This window comes from Coregonus lavaretus (assembly GCF_964263955.1).
Source record: "Coregonus lavaretus genome assembly, chromosome: 34".
NCBI classification, from domain to species: domain Eukaryota; kingdom Metazoa; phylum Chordata; class Actinopteri; order Salmoniformes; family Salmonidae; genus Coregonus; species Coregonus lavaretus.
Window position 1 is genome coordinate 12624920 of NC_140021.1, and position 20178 is coordinate 12645097.

The 20178-nt window shown below is 45.6% G+C and overlaps 2 protein-coding genes across 2 annotated transcripts; one reads left to right on the top strand and one right to left on the bottom strand.

Moving 5' to 3' along the window:
* The first annotated feature begins 351 nt into the window (after positions 1–351).
* On the top strand, positions 352–11347 carry LOC311109338 (E3 ubiquitin-protein ligase MSL2-like). Its single transcript, XM_084152190.1, has 3 exons — positions 352–1838; positions 8807–10155; positions 10263–11347. Exons 1-3 carry the CDS (start codon positions 1697–1699, stop codon positions 10572–10574), a joined length of 1803 nt encoding a protein of 600 aa, XP_084008316.1. The 5' UTR covers positions 352–1696; the 3' UTR covers positions 10575–11347.
* Positions 11348–12200: 853 nt separating this feature from the next.
* Positions 12201–20084, bottom strand: LOC311109349 (tumor necrosis factor ligand superfamily member 10-like). The gene is made up of 6 exons (XM_084152201.1): positions 19868–20084; positions 18539–18679; positions 16863–16908; positions 15435–15551; positions 13911–14155; positions 12201–13732 (listed from the first exon to the last, which is right to left on the bottom strand). The coding sequence occupies exons 1-6, from the start codon at positions 19982–19984 to the stop codon at positions 13523–13525; spliced, it is 876 nt and encodes a 291-aa protein (XP_084008327.1). The 5' UTR covers positions 19985–20084; the 3' UTR covers positions 12201–13522.
* Between the last annotated feature and the right edge of the window lie 94 nt (positions 20085–20178).

Sequence of the window (20178 nt, forward strand, 5' to 3'; positions counted from 1 at the left end):
GAAATTGTTAGATATTACTGCACTGTCGGAGCTAGAAGCACAAGCATTTCGCTACACACGCTATAACATCTGCTAAACACGTGTATGTGACAAATAAAATTTGATTTTGATTTGAATATGTTTATCACCCACATTATTATTGCTTAATTACAAACAGTCTAGTATATTCCTTTCTTTGGCCATTTTTGTTATATGTTTACTTTGACAATGTAAGTGTTTACTTTCCATGTCAATATAGTATATTGAATTGAGAGAGTGAGAGAGAACACTTATGTAACCAAGGGAACCAGTTTGAATTCTATTCTCGCGAGATGTGAGAAATAGCGCCCCCTGTTTGATTGCCTACAGACCAGGGAGGAAAAGGGAGGGGAGAAGAACCTCCGCGGCTAGCAATAGCAGCAGGCTACACAAACACAAATCTATTCTAATATTAGCTACTCCAATAATACACAGGAGTGTTCTTCGAACGCCGACAGAGGACTTCGATTTTGTACCACCTACTGCTTTTCTGCTCATACCCAACCGGAGAGGGGGTAAAAAACGAGGGACTAATTCCAAAAAGAGTTAAAGCGGCCTATTTTTGTTCCTGATGCCGCCGCTGCAAACTCGCGCGGCTGGCGTAAATATACTCCGGTGCTCTCACTGGCGGTTATTTTACTTCTTCAACAAAGATTTCCACACTATCTTCCCCACTACCTCTTCCAGTGTACCCCCTCGTATTAGCTATCATGCGCTAACTGGCTTTACCTTTAACTCAGTGCGCTAACGGGAGCCAAGACGGCCTGTTTTGTTTTCGCGGCGTAGCCGCCATGAACCACAGACAACAACAGAATCTGTGCTGCTCGCTAACGTTAGCTATCACTGTCTACGTGCCCCGAATATGCAGGCCAAAAGGAGAGGAGCCAACTTTAGCTAAGAATCTAAAGAAAATGCGAATAAGGATGGTGGAAGGAGGGAGAATAAACGAATAAGCTTTGACTATTAACGTAAACAAAGCAGCTCTTTTTGAATCTGGTACAAAGGTGTCTAGCAGTGTATAATTGGAGGCCGGAGAAGGAGAAAGCGCAACCGACCACACCAGTGACTGTATTGTTGTCGAATAACCAGCGAGGACTGCTCGCACCACGGATTGCGTGGAAGACGAGTGAACGGGCTTTGCTGAATTAATTCCATTTTGAATACATTTTTGCTCCAGATTAATTTTTTATATAGCTATTAATGGGATTTACAGTTTTATGTTTATGCCATGATGATCATTTGGGCATATTTTGTGCCGTGGAAAAGGGGAAAGCGCTAGTCTTAAAGATGGATTGGTTGTGATTATGAACACAGTAATGTAATGTTCAACCCGTGCTACCAGATCATATACTAAATGTGTGTGTTTGTAGCTGTGATTTGCTGCTAGCTGTGTCACACATCAATTTGCCTATTTGGTGCATATATATTAGCCAAAATAGTGCTGGTGTCAAACTAAACTAGGTTAGCAGTTAGCTAACTACATCACCCATCTATGCCCTCGACACAGCTCGCCTGCTCCCCGCCTCCTTTGGCCAATAATAAAACGGACAAAAAGGGAGTCGCGAGCCCCTTCCCCGTTTAACGGGAGCCACGGGACTTTCGCCGGAGTCAAGGACCTGTGCGTTTGTTTATTTTGCATTTTTCTCGGACTGGATGTTTCTGTCTCTTGGCTGCTGAGATGAACCCGGTGAATGCGACCACTCTGTACGTGTCCGCGTGTCGTTCGGTGCTGCAGTGCGACCCTCGCGACCCCCGGGCCCTGGCGGACCTCTACAAGCTGCTCCCGTTCTTCCGCCAGTCTCTGTCCTGCCTCGTGTGTGGTAAGTGCACCGGTATTATTATTTTTACGGCCTCGGTTCCCCTGTAGATATCCAGCTAACTGCTATAGCTAACTAGCCTAGCTGTATCCCCACCATGACACACCCCCATTCCCATTGAATGTCGGAGCAACTATTTAGCTGATGGCGTAGAGCTGTGTAGCTTCGCAAGCTAGCTACTGCACATCTCATTATGATCCAATAAAATGCATTCCATAGTTACACATACTGATCCAGACTGGCTAATTTGACCGGATTGTTTGCATGAACTAGTTAACCAGTTAGCTACTACACTGGTTAGTTACATTTCCGCATTCATCCAGCTAACTAGCTCCATATGTAACTAAATCACTGTCGGGAGAGGTGTATGTATTTGTACAGGCAGAACAGGAGTGTTTCCCCCCCCAAAAAATATTGATTAATTCATGAAGCATTCATCCTTCTCTCCTGTTCCCTCCTGATTTTTTATTTTTTTTTTTGGGGGGGGGGGTTCTGTGTTGTGACATGATGCGTGTATGCGCAGTCTTTAAAAATGTATCTCGACATAAACCCCGGTGCGGAGTAGATGCACGAGCGCCGTAAAGACTACTACTGTACTGCTGCTGTGTGTTTTCTCCGTTTTTTATTATTTGGAACGATTGCCTAAGCATAGATATACGTTAGCCTTCCCCGTCACTGTTACAAATTATTGAGTATGAGGTTCATTCAATGGGGTGAGGTTTTCCTCTGTTACTCCAGTCCTCACACGCAATGTTTACTTTGACAGGTGCATAGTAAAATACCTATTTTGTTGTGTGTAGGCAGCGACTCGGGTAACTGCCAAAATAAAGGAAACGCATAGTGTCTTAATAGGGCGTTGGGCCACCACGAGCCAGAACGGCTTCAATGCACCGTGGCATATATTCTAGTATCTGGAACTCTATTGGAGGGATGCGACACCCTCTTACATTTACATTTTAGTCATTTAGCAGACGCTCTTATCCAGAGCGACTTACAGTTAGTGAGTGCATACATTTTTCATGCACTTCCACGAGAAATTCCATAGTTTGGTGTCTTGTTGATGGTGGTGGAAAACACTGTCTCAGGTGCTGCTCCAGAATCTCCCGTAAGTGTTAAATTGGGTTGAGATCTGGTGATTGAGATGGCATATGGTTTACAAAGTTTTCAGGCTCATCAAACCATTCAGTGACCACTCTTGCCCTGTGGGTAGACAAAATAATGGCCTCCCAGCAGTTTTTCACATTACCCTAAGCATGATGGTATGTTAATAGCCGAATTAACCCAGGAACCATACCTGCTTTCAATATATTTTGTAGCCCTCATTTACTCAAGTGTTTTCTTTATTTTGGCAGTTACCTGTACATTTGTGATTTTTGGTGCCATAAAACTGCAGTCAAATCACATTTTATTTGTCACGTGCCGAATACAACCGGTGTAGACCTTAAAGTGAAATGCTTACTTACAAGCCCTTAACCAACAATGCAGTTTTAAGAAAAATAAGTGTTAAGTAAAAAATCGATAAGTAATTTTTTTTATTTTTTTTAAATTCAGAAATAATTAAAGAGCAGCAGTAAAATAACAGTAGCAAGGCTATATACAGGGGGTACCGGTACAGAGTCAATGTGTGGGGGCACAGGTTAGTCGAGGTAATATATACATGTAGGTAGAGTTAAAGTGACTATGCATAGATAATAAACAGAGTAGCAGCAGCGTAAAAGGGGGGGGGGGGGGACTATGCAATTTAGAGTATCTGAATGAATTTAGTGTGTGACGAGTAGAGGATGCATCCTAGTCTGTCCTGTATCTAAGGCGTGTTTGTTGTCCTTTATAAATGGAACTCCCTTCATCCCTCCATTCCTCCCTCTCGCAAGCCCCCTCTCTCAGCTGCCATCCCTAACAACCGCCGTAGCTAAGGAAGCTGCTCTCAAAGCACAGCTGTCATCAAGCCTTGCAGAGGCAGTCAGTCTTGAGCTGCCTCTTAATATGACCTTTTATAAATGATTGAAATAAGCATACAGAATATGAACCCTCTACACTTACTATCTGAACCATGTTAAACTACACTGGACAAAAATATAAACGCAACATGTAAAGTGTTGGTCCATGTGCTACAAGACCATGGTGCTTGCCTACGGAGCTGTGAGGGGAATGGCACCTCCTTACCTTCAGGCTCTGATCAGTCCCTACACCCAAACGAGGGCATTGTGTTCTTCCACCTCTGGCCTGCTGGTCCCCCTACCTCTGCGGAAGCACAGTTTCCGCTCATCCCAGTCAAAACTGTTCGCTGCTCTGGCACCCCAATGGTGGAACAAGCTCCCTCACGATGCCAGGACAGCGGAGTCACTGACCACCTTCCGGAGACACTTGAAACCCTACCTCTTTAAGGAATACCTGGTATAGTATAAAAGGAATCCTTCCCATGGCTGCACCCCAGCCCAGTTTTGTGGAATCCATAGATTAGGGCCTAATTTATTTATATCAATTGACTGATTTTCTTATATGAACTGTGACTCAGTAAAATATTTAAAATTGAGGCATGTTGCGTTTTATATATATTTTCAGTATATTAAGATGGCAAAGGGGATAATTTCAACCTTTAGGCTTTAATGTCGTTGACTTAATTGATATGCTATTGCTTTGATGTTGTGCTCATTGCATTAGAGTTGAATATTCAGAGCAGAACAGCAATTTAATTAATCACTTCTTTATTGATATATATTAGTACCAGTCAAAAGTTTGGACACCCCTACTTATTCAAGGGATTTTCATTTATTTTTTACTATTTTCTACATTGTAGAATAATAGTGAAGACATCAAAACTATGAAATAACACATATGGAATCATGTAGTAACCAAAAAAGTGTTAAACAAATCAAAATATATTTCTTCAAATAGCCACCCTTTGCCTCTGCTAAATGGCATATTATTATTATTATTATTATGACAGCTTTGCACGCTCTTGGCATTCTCTCAACCAGCTTCACCTGGAATGCTTTTCCAACAGTCTTGAAGGAGTTCCCACATATGCTGAGCACTTGTTGGCTGCTTTTCCTTCACTCTGCCTTCTGACTCATCCCAAACCATCTCAATTGGGTTGAGGTCGGGGGATTGTGGAGGCCAGGTCATCTGATGCAGCACTCCATCACTCTCCTTCTTGGTAAAATAGCCCTTACACAGCCTGGAGGTGTGTTGGGTTATTGTCCTGTTGAAAAACAAATGATAGTCCCACTAAGCCCAAACCAGATGGGATGGCGTATCGCTGCAGAATGCTGTGGTAGCCATGCTGGTTAAGTGTGACTTAAATTCTAAATAAATCAGTGTCACCAGCAAAGCACACCATAACACCTCCTCCTCCATGCTTTACGGTGGGAACTACACATGTGGAGATCATCCGTTCACCCACACTGCGTCTCACAAAGACACAGCGATTGGAACCAAAAATCTCAAATTTGGACTCCAGACCAAAGGACACATTTCCACCGGTCTAATGTCCATTGCTTGTGTTTCTTGGACCAAGCAAGTCTCTTCTTATTGGTGTCCTTTAGTAGTGGTTTCTTTGCAGCAATTTAACCATGAAGGCCTTATTCACACAGTCCCCTCAACAGTTGATGTTGAGATGTGTCTGTTACTTGAACTCTGTGAAGAATTTATTTGGGCTGCCATTTCTGAGGCTGGTAACTCCTATGTTTCACAGAGTCGTGGCTGAACAAAGATATGAGTAACATACAGCTGGCGGGTTATACACTGTATCGGCAGGATAGAACAACAGCCTCTGGTAAGACAAGGGGTGGCGGTCTATGTATATTTGTAAAGAACAGCTGGTGCACAATATCTAAGAAATTCTCGAGGTTTTGCTCGCCTGAGGTAGAGTATCTCATGATAAGCTGTAGCCCACACTATCTACCAAGAGAGTTTTCATCTATATTCTTCGTAGCTGTCTATTTACCACCACAAACCGATGCTGGCACTAAGACCGCACTCAATGAACTTTATACAGCCATAAGCAAACAGGAAAACACTCATCCAGAGGCGGCGCTCCTAGTGGGCGGGGACTTCGATGCAGGGAAACTTAAATCCGTTTTACCTCATTTCTACCAGCATGTTAAATGTGCAACCAGAGGGGAACTGGCTATCATAAGTTGAATGCACCAATTTGTAAGTCGCTCTGGATAAGAGTGCCTGCTAAATGATGTAAATGTATATGTAAAAAAAACTCTAGACTGCCTTTACTCCACACACAGAGACGCGTACAAAGCTCTCCCTCACCCTCCATTTGGCAAATTTGACCATAATTCTATCCTCCTGATTCCTGCTTACAAGCGAAAACTAAAGCAGGAAGCACCAGTGACTCGGTCAATAAAAAAGTGGTCAGATGAAGCAGATGCTAAGCTACAGGACTGTTTTGCTAGCACAGACTGGAATATGTTCCGGGATTCTTCCGATGGCATTGAGGAGTACACCACATCAGTCACTGGCTTCATCAATAAGTGCATCTACGATGTCGTCCCCACAGTGACTGTACGTACATACCCCAACCAGAAGCCATGGATTACAGGCAGCATCTGCAATGAGCTAAAGGGTAGAGCTTCCGCTTTCAAGGAGGGGACTCTAACCCGGAAGCTTATAAGAAATCCCGCTATGCCCTCCGACGAACCATCAAACAGGCAAAGCGTCAATACAGGACTTTGATCGAATCGTACTACACCGGCTCCGACGCTCGTCGGATGTGGCAGGGCTTGCAAACTATTACAGACTACAAAGGGAAGCACAGCCGCGAGCTGCCCAGTGACATGAGCCTACCAGACAAGCTAAATTACTTCTATGCTCGCTTCGAGGCAAGTAACACTGGAACATGCATGAGAGCATCATCTGTTCCAGACGACTGTGTGATCACGCACTCCGTAGCCGATGTGAGTAAGACCTTTAAACAGGTCAATATTCACAAGGCCGCAGTGCCAGACTGATTACCAGAGCGTGTTCTCCGAGCATGCGCTGACCAACTGGCAAGTGTCTTCACTGACATTTTCAACCTCTCCCTGTCTGAGTCTGTAATACCAACATGTTTCTAGCAGACCACCATAGTCCCTGTGCCCAAGAACACTAAGGTAACCTGCCTAAATGACTACCGACCCGTAGCACTCACGTCTGTAGCCATGTAGTGCTTTGAAAGGCTGATCATGGCTCACATCAACACCATTATTTCACACCTGGACAAAAGGAACACCTATGTGAGAATGCTATTCATTGACTACAGCTCAACGTTCAACACCATAGTGCCCTCAAAGCTCATCACTAAGCTAAGGACCCTGGGACTAAACACCTCCCTCTGCAACTGGATCCTGGACTTCATGATGGGCCTCCCCCAGGTGGTAAGGGTAGGTAACAACACATCCGCCACGCTGATCCTCAACACTGGGGCCCCTCTGGGGTGCGTGCTAAGTCCCCTCCTGTACTCCCTGTTCACTCATGAATGCATGGTCAGGCACGACTCCAACACCATCATTAAGTTTGCCGGTGACACAACAGTGAGACAGCCTATAGGGAGGAGGTCAGAGACCTGGCTGTGTGGTGCCAGGAAAACAACCTCTCCCTCAACGTGATCAAGACAAAGGAGATGATTGTGGACTACAGGAAAAAGAAGAAGACCAAGCACGCCCCCATTCTCATCGACGGGTCTGTAGTGGAGCAGGTTGAGAGTTTCAAGTTCCTTGGTGTCCACATCACCAACAAACTAACATGGTCCAAGCACACCAAGACAGTCGTGAAGAGGGCACGACAAAACCTATTCCCCCTCGGGAGACTGAAAAGATTTGGCATGGGTCCTCAGATCCTCAAAAGGTTCTACAGCTGCACCATTGAGAGCATCCTGACTGGTTGCATCACTGCCTGGTATGGCAACTGCTCGGCCTCCGACCGCAAGGCACTACAGAGGGTAGTGCCTACGGCCCAGTACATCACTGGGGCCAAGCTTCCTGCCATCCAGGACCTCTATACCAGGCGGTGTCAGAGGAAGGCCCTCAAAATTGTCAAATACTCCAGCCACTCTAGTCATAGACTGTTCTCTCTGCTACCGCACGGCAAGCGGTACCGGAGCGCCAAGTCAAGAGGCTTCTAAACAGCTTCTACCCCCAAGCCATAAGACTCCTGAATATCTAATGAAATGACTACCCAGACTATTTGCATTGCCCCCCCCCCCCCTTCTTTTACGCTGCTGCTACTCTCTGTTTATCTATGTATAGTCACTTTAATTACACAACCTACATGTACATATGACCTCAATTACCTCGACTAACCGGTGCCCCCGCACATTGACTCTTTACCGGTACCCCCTGTATATAGCCTCACTATTGTTATTTTTACTGCTGCTCTTTAATTATTTCGTACCTTTATTTCGTATTATTTTATATAGTATGTTTTTGTGAATTTTTTGGGTATTCTTTCTTAAAACTGCATTGTTGGTTAAGGGCTTGTAAGTAAGCATTTCACTGTAAGGTCTACACCTGTTGTATTCGACGCATGTGACAAATACAATTTGATTTGACTTTGAAGAATCTCAAATATAAAATATATTTTGATTTGTTTAACACTTTTTTTGGTTACTACATGATTCCATATATGTTATTTCATGGTTGTGATGTCATTCTTCACTATTATTCTACAATGTAGAACATTTTAAAAAATAAAGAAAAACCCTTGAATGATTAGATATGTCCAAACTTTTGACTGGTACTGTATATAGCCCACCTCCGTACTCATTATCATCAGTCCACCGCTAAGCTTCATATCAACTCGCTATTAATAATTGTGGCTCCTGTTTATGGTTTGAGTTGTCATGTTGTATGGCCGATTTATAATGCTGGAGTGATTTCCATCAATGGTTCTCACCCAGTCGAATAAAGGATAAATACATGTTGTAAATGTTGTCTTGCTATAAATGACTACTAATTATTCTCCTCTCCGTGTCTCTCCAGGTAACCTGCTGCAGGACCCCATAGCGCCCACTAACTCCCAGTGCCAGCACTATGTGTGTCGGGGCTGTAAGGGCCAGAGGATGCTGCTCAAGCCGTCCTGTTCCTGGTGTAAAGACTACTCCCGCTTCCAGGAGAACAGACAGCTCTCCTTATTGGTCCACTGCTACAGGAAACTCTGCCTCTACATCGCCCAATCACCTCTCGCCCCGCACATCGCCAGTGCAGCCAGCGATTCGCCCGACCTCCTCGCCATTCTTAATGAGGGCCTTTCATTGGCCGAAAGCGGGCAGGAAGGGGAGGACACTGCGGATTCGGCGAGCCAGTCTCCCCCGACGGCCCCATCAACGTCTGGCCTCAGACTTGATGAGGCTCCGGCTGCAGAGGAGAGCCAGGAGGAGGGGCTTAGCCCTGTGGGCGGGGTTAATGGGCTGCATGACTGTAACGGCCTGGCCAATGAGGATGTGCCACCACCTGTTACCTTAGCTACAGGGGGAGGTGTTCTGAAGCAGGAGAGCTTGGGGGAGGAGCTACCTGTGTGTGTTGGCATGTTAGGTAGTGGGGAGGCGGGACTTTGTGACATCAGCACGTTTGGGGGGGAGCTTAATAAACATGGTGGAGGTACGTTGTTGTTGAGCGTGGAGGAGGTTCTTAGGACCCTGGAGCCCGAACCTGAACCACCCGACCCCCAGCCAGACTTTCCCTCTGTTCCCCCCCACAACGGATCTTACTGCCATCCTACCCCTGACTCCCCTTGCCTCACCCCGTCCCTCCCCCCAGAGAACATCCCTAGACTTCCCCTGCCTCTCCCCCAGCCCATCCCTGCTCTCCCCCGCCTACCCCCTCGCTGCCACCGCAAGCGTTCACGCTCTGAGAGCGACAGTGAGAAGGTGCAGCCCCTCCCCATCGCCAGCATCCTCAGAGGCTTACCCCTGGGCACCACCAACGCCTCTCAATTCCCCAACCCAGCCGCCACTGTCAAACGGGAACCCAAACTCCCCTCCGCCATCACCCCGCCTCACCTGGCGCCCGTGCCCAACGGAGGGCCTCCAAAGTTGGGCAAGACAATGCTGGTTTCTTCCAAGGGCCTGAAGAAGAGCCTGGAGCACCACGGGGGTCCTAAAAAAGCCTACACCAAGGCCAGGCAGGGAGTCCCCAAGCCCCGTGCCCAGCCCCGTGACCGCCTGCCGCCCCACGGCCATGCTCACCCTCTCTCTCACCCACCCAGCCCCTCCAAGCCCCTATACAAGAAGCCGGTGGAGAAGAAGGGCTGTAAATGTGGGAGAGCCACTCAGAACCCCTCTGTTCTCACCTGCAGGGGGCAGCGCTGCCCCTGCTACTCCAACCGCAAGGTGAGTTACTATAGATGTATTATGGCTTGGTCTGAAATAAGTGTTCCCCTGTCCACATGTAGTTCACTGATTGTAAATTTTAATAATATGAATATTTATCCTCCAAGGCATGTCTGGACTGTATCTGCCGCGGCTGCCAGAACTCCTACATGGCGAATGGGGAGAAGAAGCTGGAGGCGTTTGCTGTTCCAGAGAAGGCTCTAGAACAGACGCGACTCACGCTCGGCATCAACCTCACCTCCATCACAGCTGCAGCCCTGCGCAGCCCGGCAACCAGCAACACCCCACATGGCAACCAGCTCATCACCACGGCAACAGGAGCGTCTGGGGTGACGGGAGTGTCCTTCCTGTCCGGGGTGGGGGCGGGACATGAGGACAGGGGGTTTGATGATTCGCTGGACATGAGGTTCGACTGTTGAAGACACGTCCTCCTCTGACATTATTGACCAATGGGCTGTGCGGAAGGACCTGGAGGGGCGGGGTTAAGTATAAGGCAGCTAGTGTGACTAAGAGACACATATACACTGTCCATCCAGCACCCGGAATGTGCTTTTGGTCTTACGTACTGATGATGGAGATGGAGGAAGAGGGATATCGTTACTGTATGTTCAGAGATTTCATTTTGTGAGTTAGAAGTTTTGTTTTGTACTATCAGTGATGTGTAGGGCATGACGTTTTGGCCTGCGATGGGTTTGTTGCTCTGTTTGTCAGAGGGATGGGTGGTTCAGTGATAAGAGAGTGTCTCAAATTGCATCCTATTCCCTAGATAGTGCACTATTTTTGGTCAGCGCCTCAGTCCACTAGATGGGTAATATGGTGTCGTTTGAGACTGGGCCTGGGTTTGCAGGACCCAGCTGCAGACAGATATCCGTAGACTGGCTGTAATTTATGAATTTTTGTTTTTGTACACAGAACTTATCAAATTCCATTTAAAAGGACGTTTTATGATGATATATTTTATAAGTTACATTAACAACAAACATTTGCAGTATTTATTGGAGGTCACCTAACCTAGGTAGTGGTTGGCCACACCCACTCCAGCTGTCAGCCTATCAGATCCAGTGTGGGCGGTTCTGTCTAAATGATGTCGCTGTCCTGTTAGTGCTAGTTTCTGCTGTCTCCAACTGTCGTTTGGTTTCGTTTTCCCTCTGGGCATTTAAAAACCTGTAATATAAGTGTAACATATTTCCACAAAAAAGAAAATCAAAACCTAAGTTGTCTCTCTTTTCCACACTCAAACTGAAATCTCAGACTATTTCAAGTCCAATAATATAATCACAATTCACTTTGCACAAATTACTTAAAGGAAATTATGTTTCATTAGTCCACTGTTGATACAGTCCCAGCATATTTAGCATGTCAGCAATTATGTTTTCAAGATATAGAACTTAGATTGATTAGTAGAACGCGGCACATGTATATCTACAACCTGTTAGCAAGTTGGACATTTCAGAGTTTGCTAGTGCCGACTAGCATTGAACACGGCATAAATATCTTTGGTATGACCCTCTGGTTCTGTTGAGTCAGCTGCAGTCTTCACTATGAACACTAGTGTGCAATGTTTAGTGATATCGACACTACCTGCACCACCCACAGGGGGGCAGCAGAAGCTCATTACGATGAGGTACATGATGTAATGTCCAACCATAACAGACAGCCTTGACCCAGCTGTTTTGTAAAGCTGTTTTGTTGTGCTAGACTGGTACTGAAAGACTAATCTCTGAACGCTTTAAACTGTGACTACTATACATGACTAAAGCAGCTATGGTAGCCTAATACTATATATTACCACTTTTTTTTTCTTTCTTTTTTTTTTAACCTTATCATTTAGCATACATTCTTTTCCAGAGCAATTTCCAGAAGCAATTAGAATTAAGTACCTTGCTCAAGGCCACATCGACAGATTTTTCACCTAGTCGACTCAGGGATTTCGAACCAGCAACCTTTCGGTGGCTGGCTCAACGCTCTTAACCACTAGGCTACCTGCCGCCACAGCAGCTATGGTAGCCTACTCGTGTCGAGAAATTATTTGAGTGCATCCTCTTCATTTGGGCAGTGTCTTTATTGTACACACATACTTATAGACAGATGCCATTCTACATTAGTCAGGGTAATAGTCGTTTTAGCTAACATTCCACTACTTGCCACACCTGTCATTTGCCAAAAGTGTGCCCCTCTTTGGCAAATGAGACTGAGTACAAGAATTGGAATAAATAGCTGAAAAGAGACGGCAACCAGGCTAATTCTACATGAACATGAGAGCAGTTGGACTCGAGCACAAGTCTGATTCATATTGAAGAAAGATTTAGTGTGTGTCTCCATGGTAACCGTCGCCTCCACAGCCCACACACATACTATCTGGAGTCATGATTGTATGGGCAGTGAAAACAATTCAACCCCCCAAAAAAACATCTGCAGATGATTCTCCTCTACTGAAAGCTTTGTAAGCTGACAACCCTGTCCAGACCTCTCCCTCTGTCTCACTGCATACTTGTCTGTTTGTATCTACTTATACTTCTATATCAGTCCACCTTCTGTCTATCGGTGGGAGAATCAAGAAATCCTCAACATTACCCATGTCCTAGCACTGGTTCCCATAGTGGCGGTGGGTCTGGGCTACAGTAGGGCCTCCTGGGTCATGGCCTGAAACATTTAAACTGTGAAACAAAAGTGAAAAAGTGCTGACTTGAACATGTGTTTGCAGGCAGTGTTGCTCGTGTAAGAGCTTGGTGTTGTGTTAAGAATGTCATAGTCTACAATCAAACAACATACATTCAATGTACTTATAGTTGTAACACAGACCCACAACACAAAAACACCCTACATTCAAATTTGACATTAAAACCCATTTCTGAGAGTTCATAAAAACAGGAAAAGGAGACACTCATCCTTTTAGTACGAAAAGAGCAGTAAGACAGTTATCCACAATCATCCCCTCGCTTTTCATTGAGTTCATTTTCATTCATTGTCAGTTGTCCTGAAGTTCTAAAGCAGACATTGGCCCCCGACCTCACGCCACTCGTCTGCTTTTCATCCAATCAGCACAGGCCTGCTGGCTTCGGACACAGCTAATTGGATGAGCCATGAGGGAAGGCTGGGCCATCAGCACCAGGGTGGAAGATGATTGGATAACCACACCAGCTCTGCTCACGCCTCCTAACATGTCCAGCCTAGCACAGTCACAGAGCTGAAAGCGTTGTACATCTGTACACCCACGCACACACACCCATGCATGCATACAAACACACATACTCACACACAGCTCTCGAATGATCTGTGTCAGTACACACACACATCTGGTTCCCAAACAGTGAGTATGCTGGTGTCCCAAACCATCCAAGCCACCATACAGACTAACCCCTGACCTCTAGCTGACCAGGACAGCCCCAAAAAAGCTGCTCCTCTCATCCATGTCAATGGCGGAGGCGTTGCTAACGGTGACGAGGAGGCGGTCCCCGGCGGCCAATGGGAACAGCCCCCCCTGGTGGGCGGAGTGTAGAGAGAACTGGGAGTCCCGGGACCAGCAGGAGGTCCGGCTGGTCTTCATCAGCAGGATGGGTACCGGGTAGGACGACACCTGGAGGAGGGGGCACACAGCACCACCACTATACAGTAAGATATAACTGTTGAAATTGGAAAAACTGAAAATAAATGTTCTTATAGGACAAGTTCAGGTGGCACCTCCATTTCAAACCATTTTCTTATGTTTCATGTCTACAAGTCCCCTGAACGTGACCCTGGCACTGTGAACTCACTTTCTTATAAACATACTGCAACATGGGTCTCCCCCTCTGCTCCTTCTCCTCTTCCACCTCTTCATCCCCCTCCTCTCCCCCAGGGTGGGTGTGTCTGAAGTAGGTCTGGGCGTAGATATAGTAGAGTCCTGGGCGAGGCACCACCAGCTCCCCGTCAATCAATTGAACGTCCTGAAGGAATGCCAGCCCTTTATGCCCCTCCCACCACGAGATCTTCTGCCCCTGCACACGCCGCCCAGGAGAACCTGTGGCCAGACAGGAACGAGGGTCAGGAGTTAGACAGGGCTGGGTCTTAAGACGGAATAGAATCGGTTAAGAATAAAATGGAACAGTTGTAGTGAAGTAATATTTGATATATAAATATATATGCATACCTCACATGCGACCCATAATGCAATTATTATGATAAAGGTCTATTCAAATTTTAATCTGACTCGTAAAGATGATTTAGCAATGGGCAAGCAGGACTATTGTTGAGTTACAGAAATTGTTTATAAAGAAAGGTCAGAGTTTATATTATCAAAGGCAGATATTTCATAACTTTGTAATGTATTAACTCACATACAAGACATAAACTTAAGTTACAAGGCAAAACGAGAGAGAGAGAGAGAGAAAGAGAGAGACAGAGGGCAAGAGAGAGAGAAATAAAGAAAGAGTGAGAGAGAGAGAGAGAGAGAGGTCATAGCCTGAAAGGCCATGCCCCAAGAGTCCCTGGGGTGGAGAAAGAAAGAGCGAGAGTGTATCTCACCAGAGCAGGTCAGAAACAAAGAGTCAATTAATCTGAGACTCCTTTATAACATCTGAGTTGTTTGGATTCAAAATCTGAGTTGTTAACCAATAGCATTAATGTCAAGTTAACCTCTAATCAGATATCAGACCTACAAGATGTTATCACAACAGAAACTCTGCTTCACAGAGGTGTGTGACAGAATGGGGGGTGTCAAGAGCAACACAGAGAAGGCTGATTTCCTGAGAAGACAATAAACCCTCTTGCCTACAGTAGACAAGGCTGGTTCTTAAGACAGAATAGAATAGGTTAAGAATAGAATAGAACAGTTTGTGGACATATGTTGCCTCAATCCCCACAATACATACTGTATTATGGAAAGTGTGCTGCTATAAGAGGCCATAGATGGCACCACAGAACATATGTCTACAGACTTGGTCTGGCCAATATATCTACCACTTCACACCGAGCTGTCTGTCTGTCCAGATGGTGTAGAGATGGTTGGGGCATTCTGCCAGTTATACCAAGTCACTGGGTTTAGAGCTCACATGGGACAGATATGCTGCATGTATTACTAGTTACTGTAGTGATATATAATCACTTTGAAGCTCTCCCCACACACACACACACACACACACACACACACACACACCTGAAGAACACAGCACACACATGCCCCCGGAGTCTAACCTGCGTTCATCAAACACTCATCACCAGTCTTCAAAGGGTTAGACACACACACAGTGTCTCTATTGTAGTTGTAGAGTATGAAGGGTGTAAACTAAAACATGTCTCACCTCCTCCCTCCCTCTCTGCTTTGGGAGCGAAGCTACCAGTGACATGGGCGGCGACTTTGGGGCGAGAAGAAACCTGGTCCTCCATTGCCAATGAGGGCAACACCCTGGACATCTCGTCTGACAGAGAGAGACAGAAAATCAGTTAGTGTGGTCATCAGTCAGTGATAACAGCATAGAACTTGTCAAATGGACACAGGGAACAGGGTGCTGTTTTGCCCCAGTTGTATGCCTTAGTTCTATAGGTCAGGTACTTACACTATATATACACAAAAGTATGTGGACACCCCTTCAAATTAGTGGATTCAGCTATTTCAGCCACACCCGTTGCTGACAGGTGTATAAAATCGAGCACACAGCCATGCAATCTCCATAGACAAACATTGGCAGTAGAATCACCTTACTGAAGAGCTCAGTGACTTTCAACGCAGTACAGTCATAAGATGCCACCTTTCCAACAAGTCAGTTCGTCAAATTTCTGCCCTGTTTGAGCTGCCCCGGTCAACTGTAAGTGCTGTTATTGTAAGTGGAAACATCTAGGAGCAACAACAGCTCAGCCGCAAAGTGGTAGGTCACACAAGCTCACAGAACGGGACCGCCAAGTGCTGAAGTGCGTAAAAATCGTCTGTCCTCGGTTGCAACACTCACTACCGAGTTCCAAACTGCCTCTGGAAGCAACGTCAGCACAAGTTCCAAACTGTCAGCAGAAGAACTGTTCGTCAGCAGCTTCATGAAAGGGGTTTCCATGGCCGAGCAGCTGCACACAAGCCTAAGATCACCATGCGCAATGCCAAGCATCGGCTGGAGTGGTGTAAAGCTCGCCGCCATTGGACTCTGGAGCAGTGGAAACGCGTTTTCTGGTAACTCCAGAAAACGCGTTTCCACTGCTCCAGAGTCCAATGGCGGCGAGCTTTACACCACTCCAGCATACAATGCTTCACCATCTGGCAGTCTGACGGACGAATCTGGGTTTGGCGGATGCCAGGAGAACGCTACCTGCCCTAATGCATAGTGCCAACTGTAAAGTTTGGTGGAGGAGGAATAATGGTCTGGGGCTGTGTGCCAGTGAAGGGAAATCTTAACGCTACAGCATACAATTACATTCTAGACGATTCTGTGCTTCCAACTTGACTGGCCTGCACAGAGCCCTGACCTCAACCCCATCGAACACCTTTGGGATGAATTGGAACGCCAACTGCGAGCCAGGCCTAATCGCCCAACATTAGTGCCCGACCTCACTAATGCTCTTGTGGCTGAATGGAAGCAAGTCCATGCAGCAATATTCCAACATCTAGTGGAAAGCCTTCCCAGAAGAGTGGAGGCTGTTATAGCAGCAAAGGGGGGCCAACTCCATATTAATGCCCATGATTATGGAATGAGATGTTTGACAAGCAGGTGACCACATACTTTTGGTCATGTAGTGTATCTCACCTCTAACTGCTGAGGAGATCTCCCTCTGATACCGCTGAAACAGAGACTTGAGAGAGAGAGAATTTGTTTAACACATTTCAAATAAAAGCACAAAACATGATTGCACAAACTGTGTGTGTGTGGAGTCTTTGTGTGTCTCTGGCCAGGTGAGTACATTCCAGTGCTGATTAAGCCACAGTGGATCCCATCCCTGCACCATAAAGACCCCATTGTATGTCTGAAACTCTGCTGAGGAGGGTGAAGTTGCTGATCTTAGGTCAGTTTTGCATTTCCCCCCTAATGGTTTTTGGTCCAGTGCAGTCAACATTTTGTTTTCACTGTGTGTTGTATCATATTGTACAACAGCTGATGAAACTAACACTGTAAAAGTGTGAAAAATTTTGTGCTCAGTGTTATTGCCTGATAGATCCTGGAAGAAAATACAATCTATACTGAACAAAAATATAAACGCAACATGCAACAATTTCAACGATTTTACTGAGTTACAGTTCATATAACAATATCAGTCAATTTAAATTAATTAATTAGGCCCTAATCTATGGATTTCACATGACTGGGCAGAGGTGCAGCCATGGGTGGGCCTGGGAGGACATAAGCCCACCCACTGGGGAGCCAGGTCCAGCCAATCAGAATTAGTTTTTCCCCACAAAAGGGCTTTATTACAGACAGAAATACTTCTCAGCACCTTTCCCCCCCCACCCCCCTTAGACGATCCCGCAGGTGAAGAAGCCAGAGGTGGAGGTCCAGGGCTACTGTGGTTACACGTGGTCTGCAGTTGTGAGGCCAGACTGTAAAATTCTCTAAAACGACATTGGAGGCAGTTTATGATAGAGAAATTAACATTAAATTATCTGGAAACAGCTCTGGTGGACATGCCTGCAGTCAGCAGGCCAACTGCACGCTCCCTCAAAACTTGAGACATCTGTGGCATTGTGTTGTGTTACAAAACTGCACATTTTAAAGTTGCCTTTTATTGTCCCCAGCACAAGGTGCACCTGTGGAATGATCATGCTGTTTAATCAGCTTGTTGATATGCCACACCTGTGAGCTGGATGGATTATCTTCGCAAAGTAGAAAAGCTCACTAATAGGGAAAATTTGAGAGATATAAGCTTTTTGTGTGTATGGAACATTGCTGGGATTTTTTATTTGAGCTCATGAAACATGGGACCAACACTTTACATGTTGTTCAGTGTACACAGGAATTTCTAATCCGCAGTTTTGCATGGGTGGAGTTTTGGCTTGCCCGGTGACATTACCAGGCGGTAAATTAGTTAACAGACCAATAACAAAGAGAGTTCCAATCCTCTCTGCCAATAACAGCTCGTTTTCAGTTTTCCCCTCCCAGGCAGACCACTCCCAGGCAGTCCTAGCAAAATTCTTACTTGAAAAATAGTTTTTTGCTAAAAAGCTATTTTTGTTTATTTTAGACCATTTTTTATGAAAAACTCTGTAATAGTACATACAGCAATTAATTGTAACCCAGAAATGATTTGATATTGATATAAAAAGGGCTGCATTGGGCCTTTAAGGTTACGATTAATGGAGAGTAATCTGATCCTAAATCTGTGGTTAATGGTAAATTGCATAGGGAGCCCCTCTGTCCTACTGGAAGACCTGGGCCCCGTGCGAGGTGGATACTTACTCGATGAGGATATGTGTGTGTGTGTGTGTTACCTTCTCTATGAGGGTGTGTAGTTGCTGTGTGACCTGCCAACAGGGGTCTCCTTTCCCCTCGGTCGGGGAGCGCACATACCCCCCTCTGAGGTCAGACCGTGTCAGACAAGACACACTGCTCCTTGCAAACGTCTCCTTCATCTGAATAACACACACACATTTCATTTGAATAATACACACCTCCTACATAACACAATGTGTATTGTCGTTGTGGGTACTTGGGGGACCGGAGTTAAGAAACAAACTGTAGTTTACTTCATTGACTCCCTTTACATTGTAATGAAACTAATAATGCCATGTTCAAATGGAGTGTCTGTCTAAAGTCTTTATAAGTAACATTCCTCTGTAGATGTATTTTAGGTTTCAGTTTCCTACTGTATACAGGTTGGTAATGATTAACATCCATCAACACTGATGACAATCACTGAGAGACAGAGAGAGAGAGAACTAGAGAGGGGGGGGGGGGGGGAGAGAGTGAGAGAGGAGAATGACAGAGGGGGAGTATCGGGAAGCAGAGAGGGAGAGTCAGCATTGTTGCTCAATCGTTATGGAAATAATCCAGGTTACTAAAGTACAAATAAAATAAAATGTTGTTTGTCACATGTTTCGTAGACAACAGGTTTAGACTAACAGTGAAATGCTTACTTACAGGTCCATTTCCAACAATGCAGAGAGAAAGATAAGATATAAAAATAGAGCACAGCTGTAGGAGAGGATAACACAGAATGCCTAACAAAAAGTTACATCATTACAGTTTCACTAGCAATTGAACAATGCACTTGAGAATGCACTAAACTTTCCCTGCCAAAATAAGGTGAAACAATAAGCAAACAATAAAGCTGGTAAATTGGCATATCAATAAAGTCTGAGTTTTGGTTCTTGCAGGCAGCCTTTTGCACATTTCTCTGCACATAACTTCCTTATATCCCAGTGCGCAGCACAGCACAGCACTACAACACACAAACACTCTTTATTTTACAGAATGCATTGAGCGTTCTCTGCAGTGCACACATAGGCAATTTTTATTACATTAAACAAACAATTCAGGTAATTAACTTGCAAGGCAACACGTTTTCCTGCAAAAGCTTTATTGGAACAAAACTACTTTCTCTAACTGTATGCGCACTGGAACTGCGCAGAACAACATATCAAACCTGGGTCAAATACATTTGAAATACTTTCAAATGCCTGGCACTACACGGCCAGGCCCGAAACAATGGAGCCAATGCAATAGTCCCAAAAGTGCAAATTCCAAGCAACATCAAGCGACCTCAAATACTTCAATAGTAAGTGTCTGTATACTATCCCTCCATCTTCCATGGTTCTTACCGTGTTGAGGACGTTAGTGAAGTAGAGCACAGTGACGGTAACGGCCACAGTCTGCAGCAGAATCGCCGCGAGCAGCAGAACCCCGAGAAATGTGAAGCCGCTCGAGCCTCCCGCCATACCGACCACTGCCTCGCGCCCTGCTCTGCTACGCTCGGGTTCCAGAACAAAAGCGGAGGGGAGAGTAGCTATAACTTCTGCCCCCCTCCCTCCCGCACAGAAAGAGAGAGGTAGAGGGAGGAGAGGGAAAGAGAGAGGGAGGAGCAGGCAAGGCCACGGTAAAGAACAGAAACATTACTTGAGTCATGGAGAAC

Coding starts and splice junctions, on each gene's coding strand:
- LOC311109338 (XM_084152190.1), top strand. CDS start 1,697: ATGAACCCGGTGAATGCGACCACTCTGTACGTGTCCGCGTGTCGTTCG. Junction 1,839..8,806: donor TCTGTCCTGCCTCGTGTGTG/GTAAGTGCACCG, acceptor GTGTCTCTCCAG/GTAACCTGCTGCAGGACCCC. Junction 10,156..10,262: donor CCTGCTACTCCAACCGCAAG/GTGAGTTACTAT, acceptor TTATCCTCCAAG/GCATGTCTGGACTGTATCTG.
- LOC311109349 (XM_084152201.1), bottom strand. CDS start 19,984: ATGGCGGGAGGCTCGAGCGGCTTCACATTTCTCGGGGTTCTGCTGCTC. Junction 16,909..18,538: donor TACACACCCTCATAGAGAAG/GTAACACACACA, acceptor CTCTCTCTCAAG/TCTCTGTTTCAGCGGTATCA. Junction 13,733..13,910: donor TGCAGTATGTTTATAAGAAA/GTGAGTTCACAG, acceptor CCCCTCCTCCAG/GTGTCGTCCTACCCGGTACC.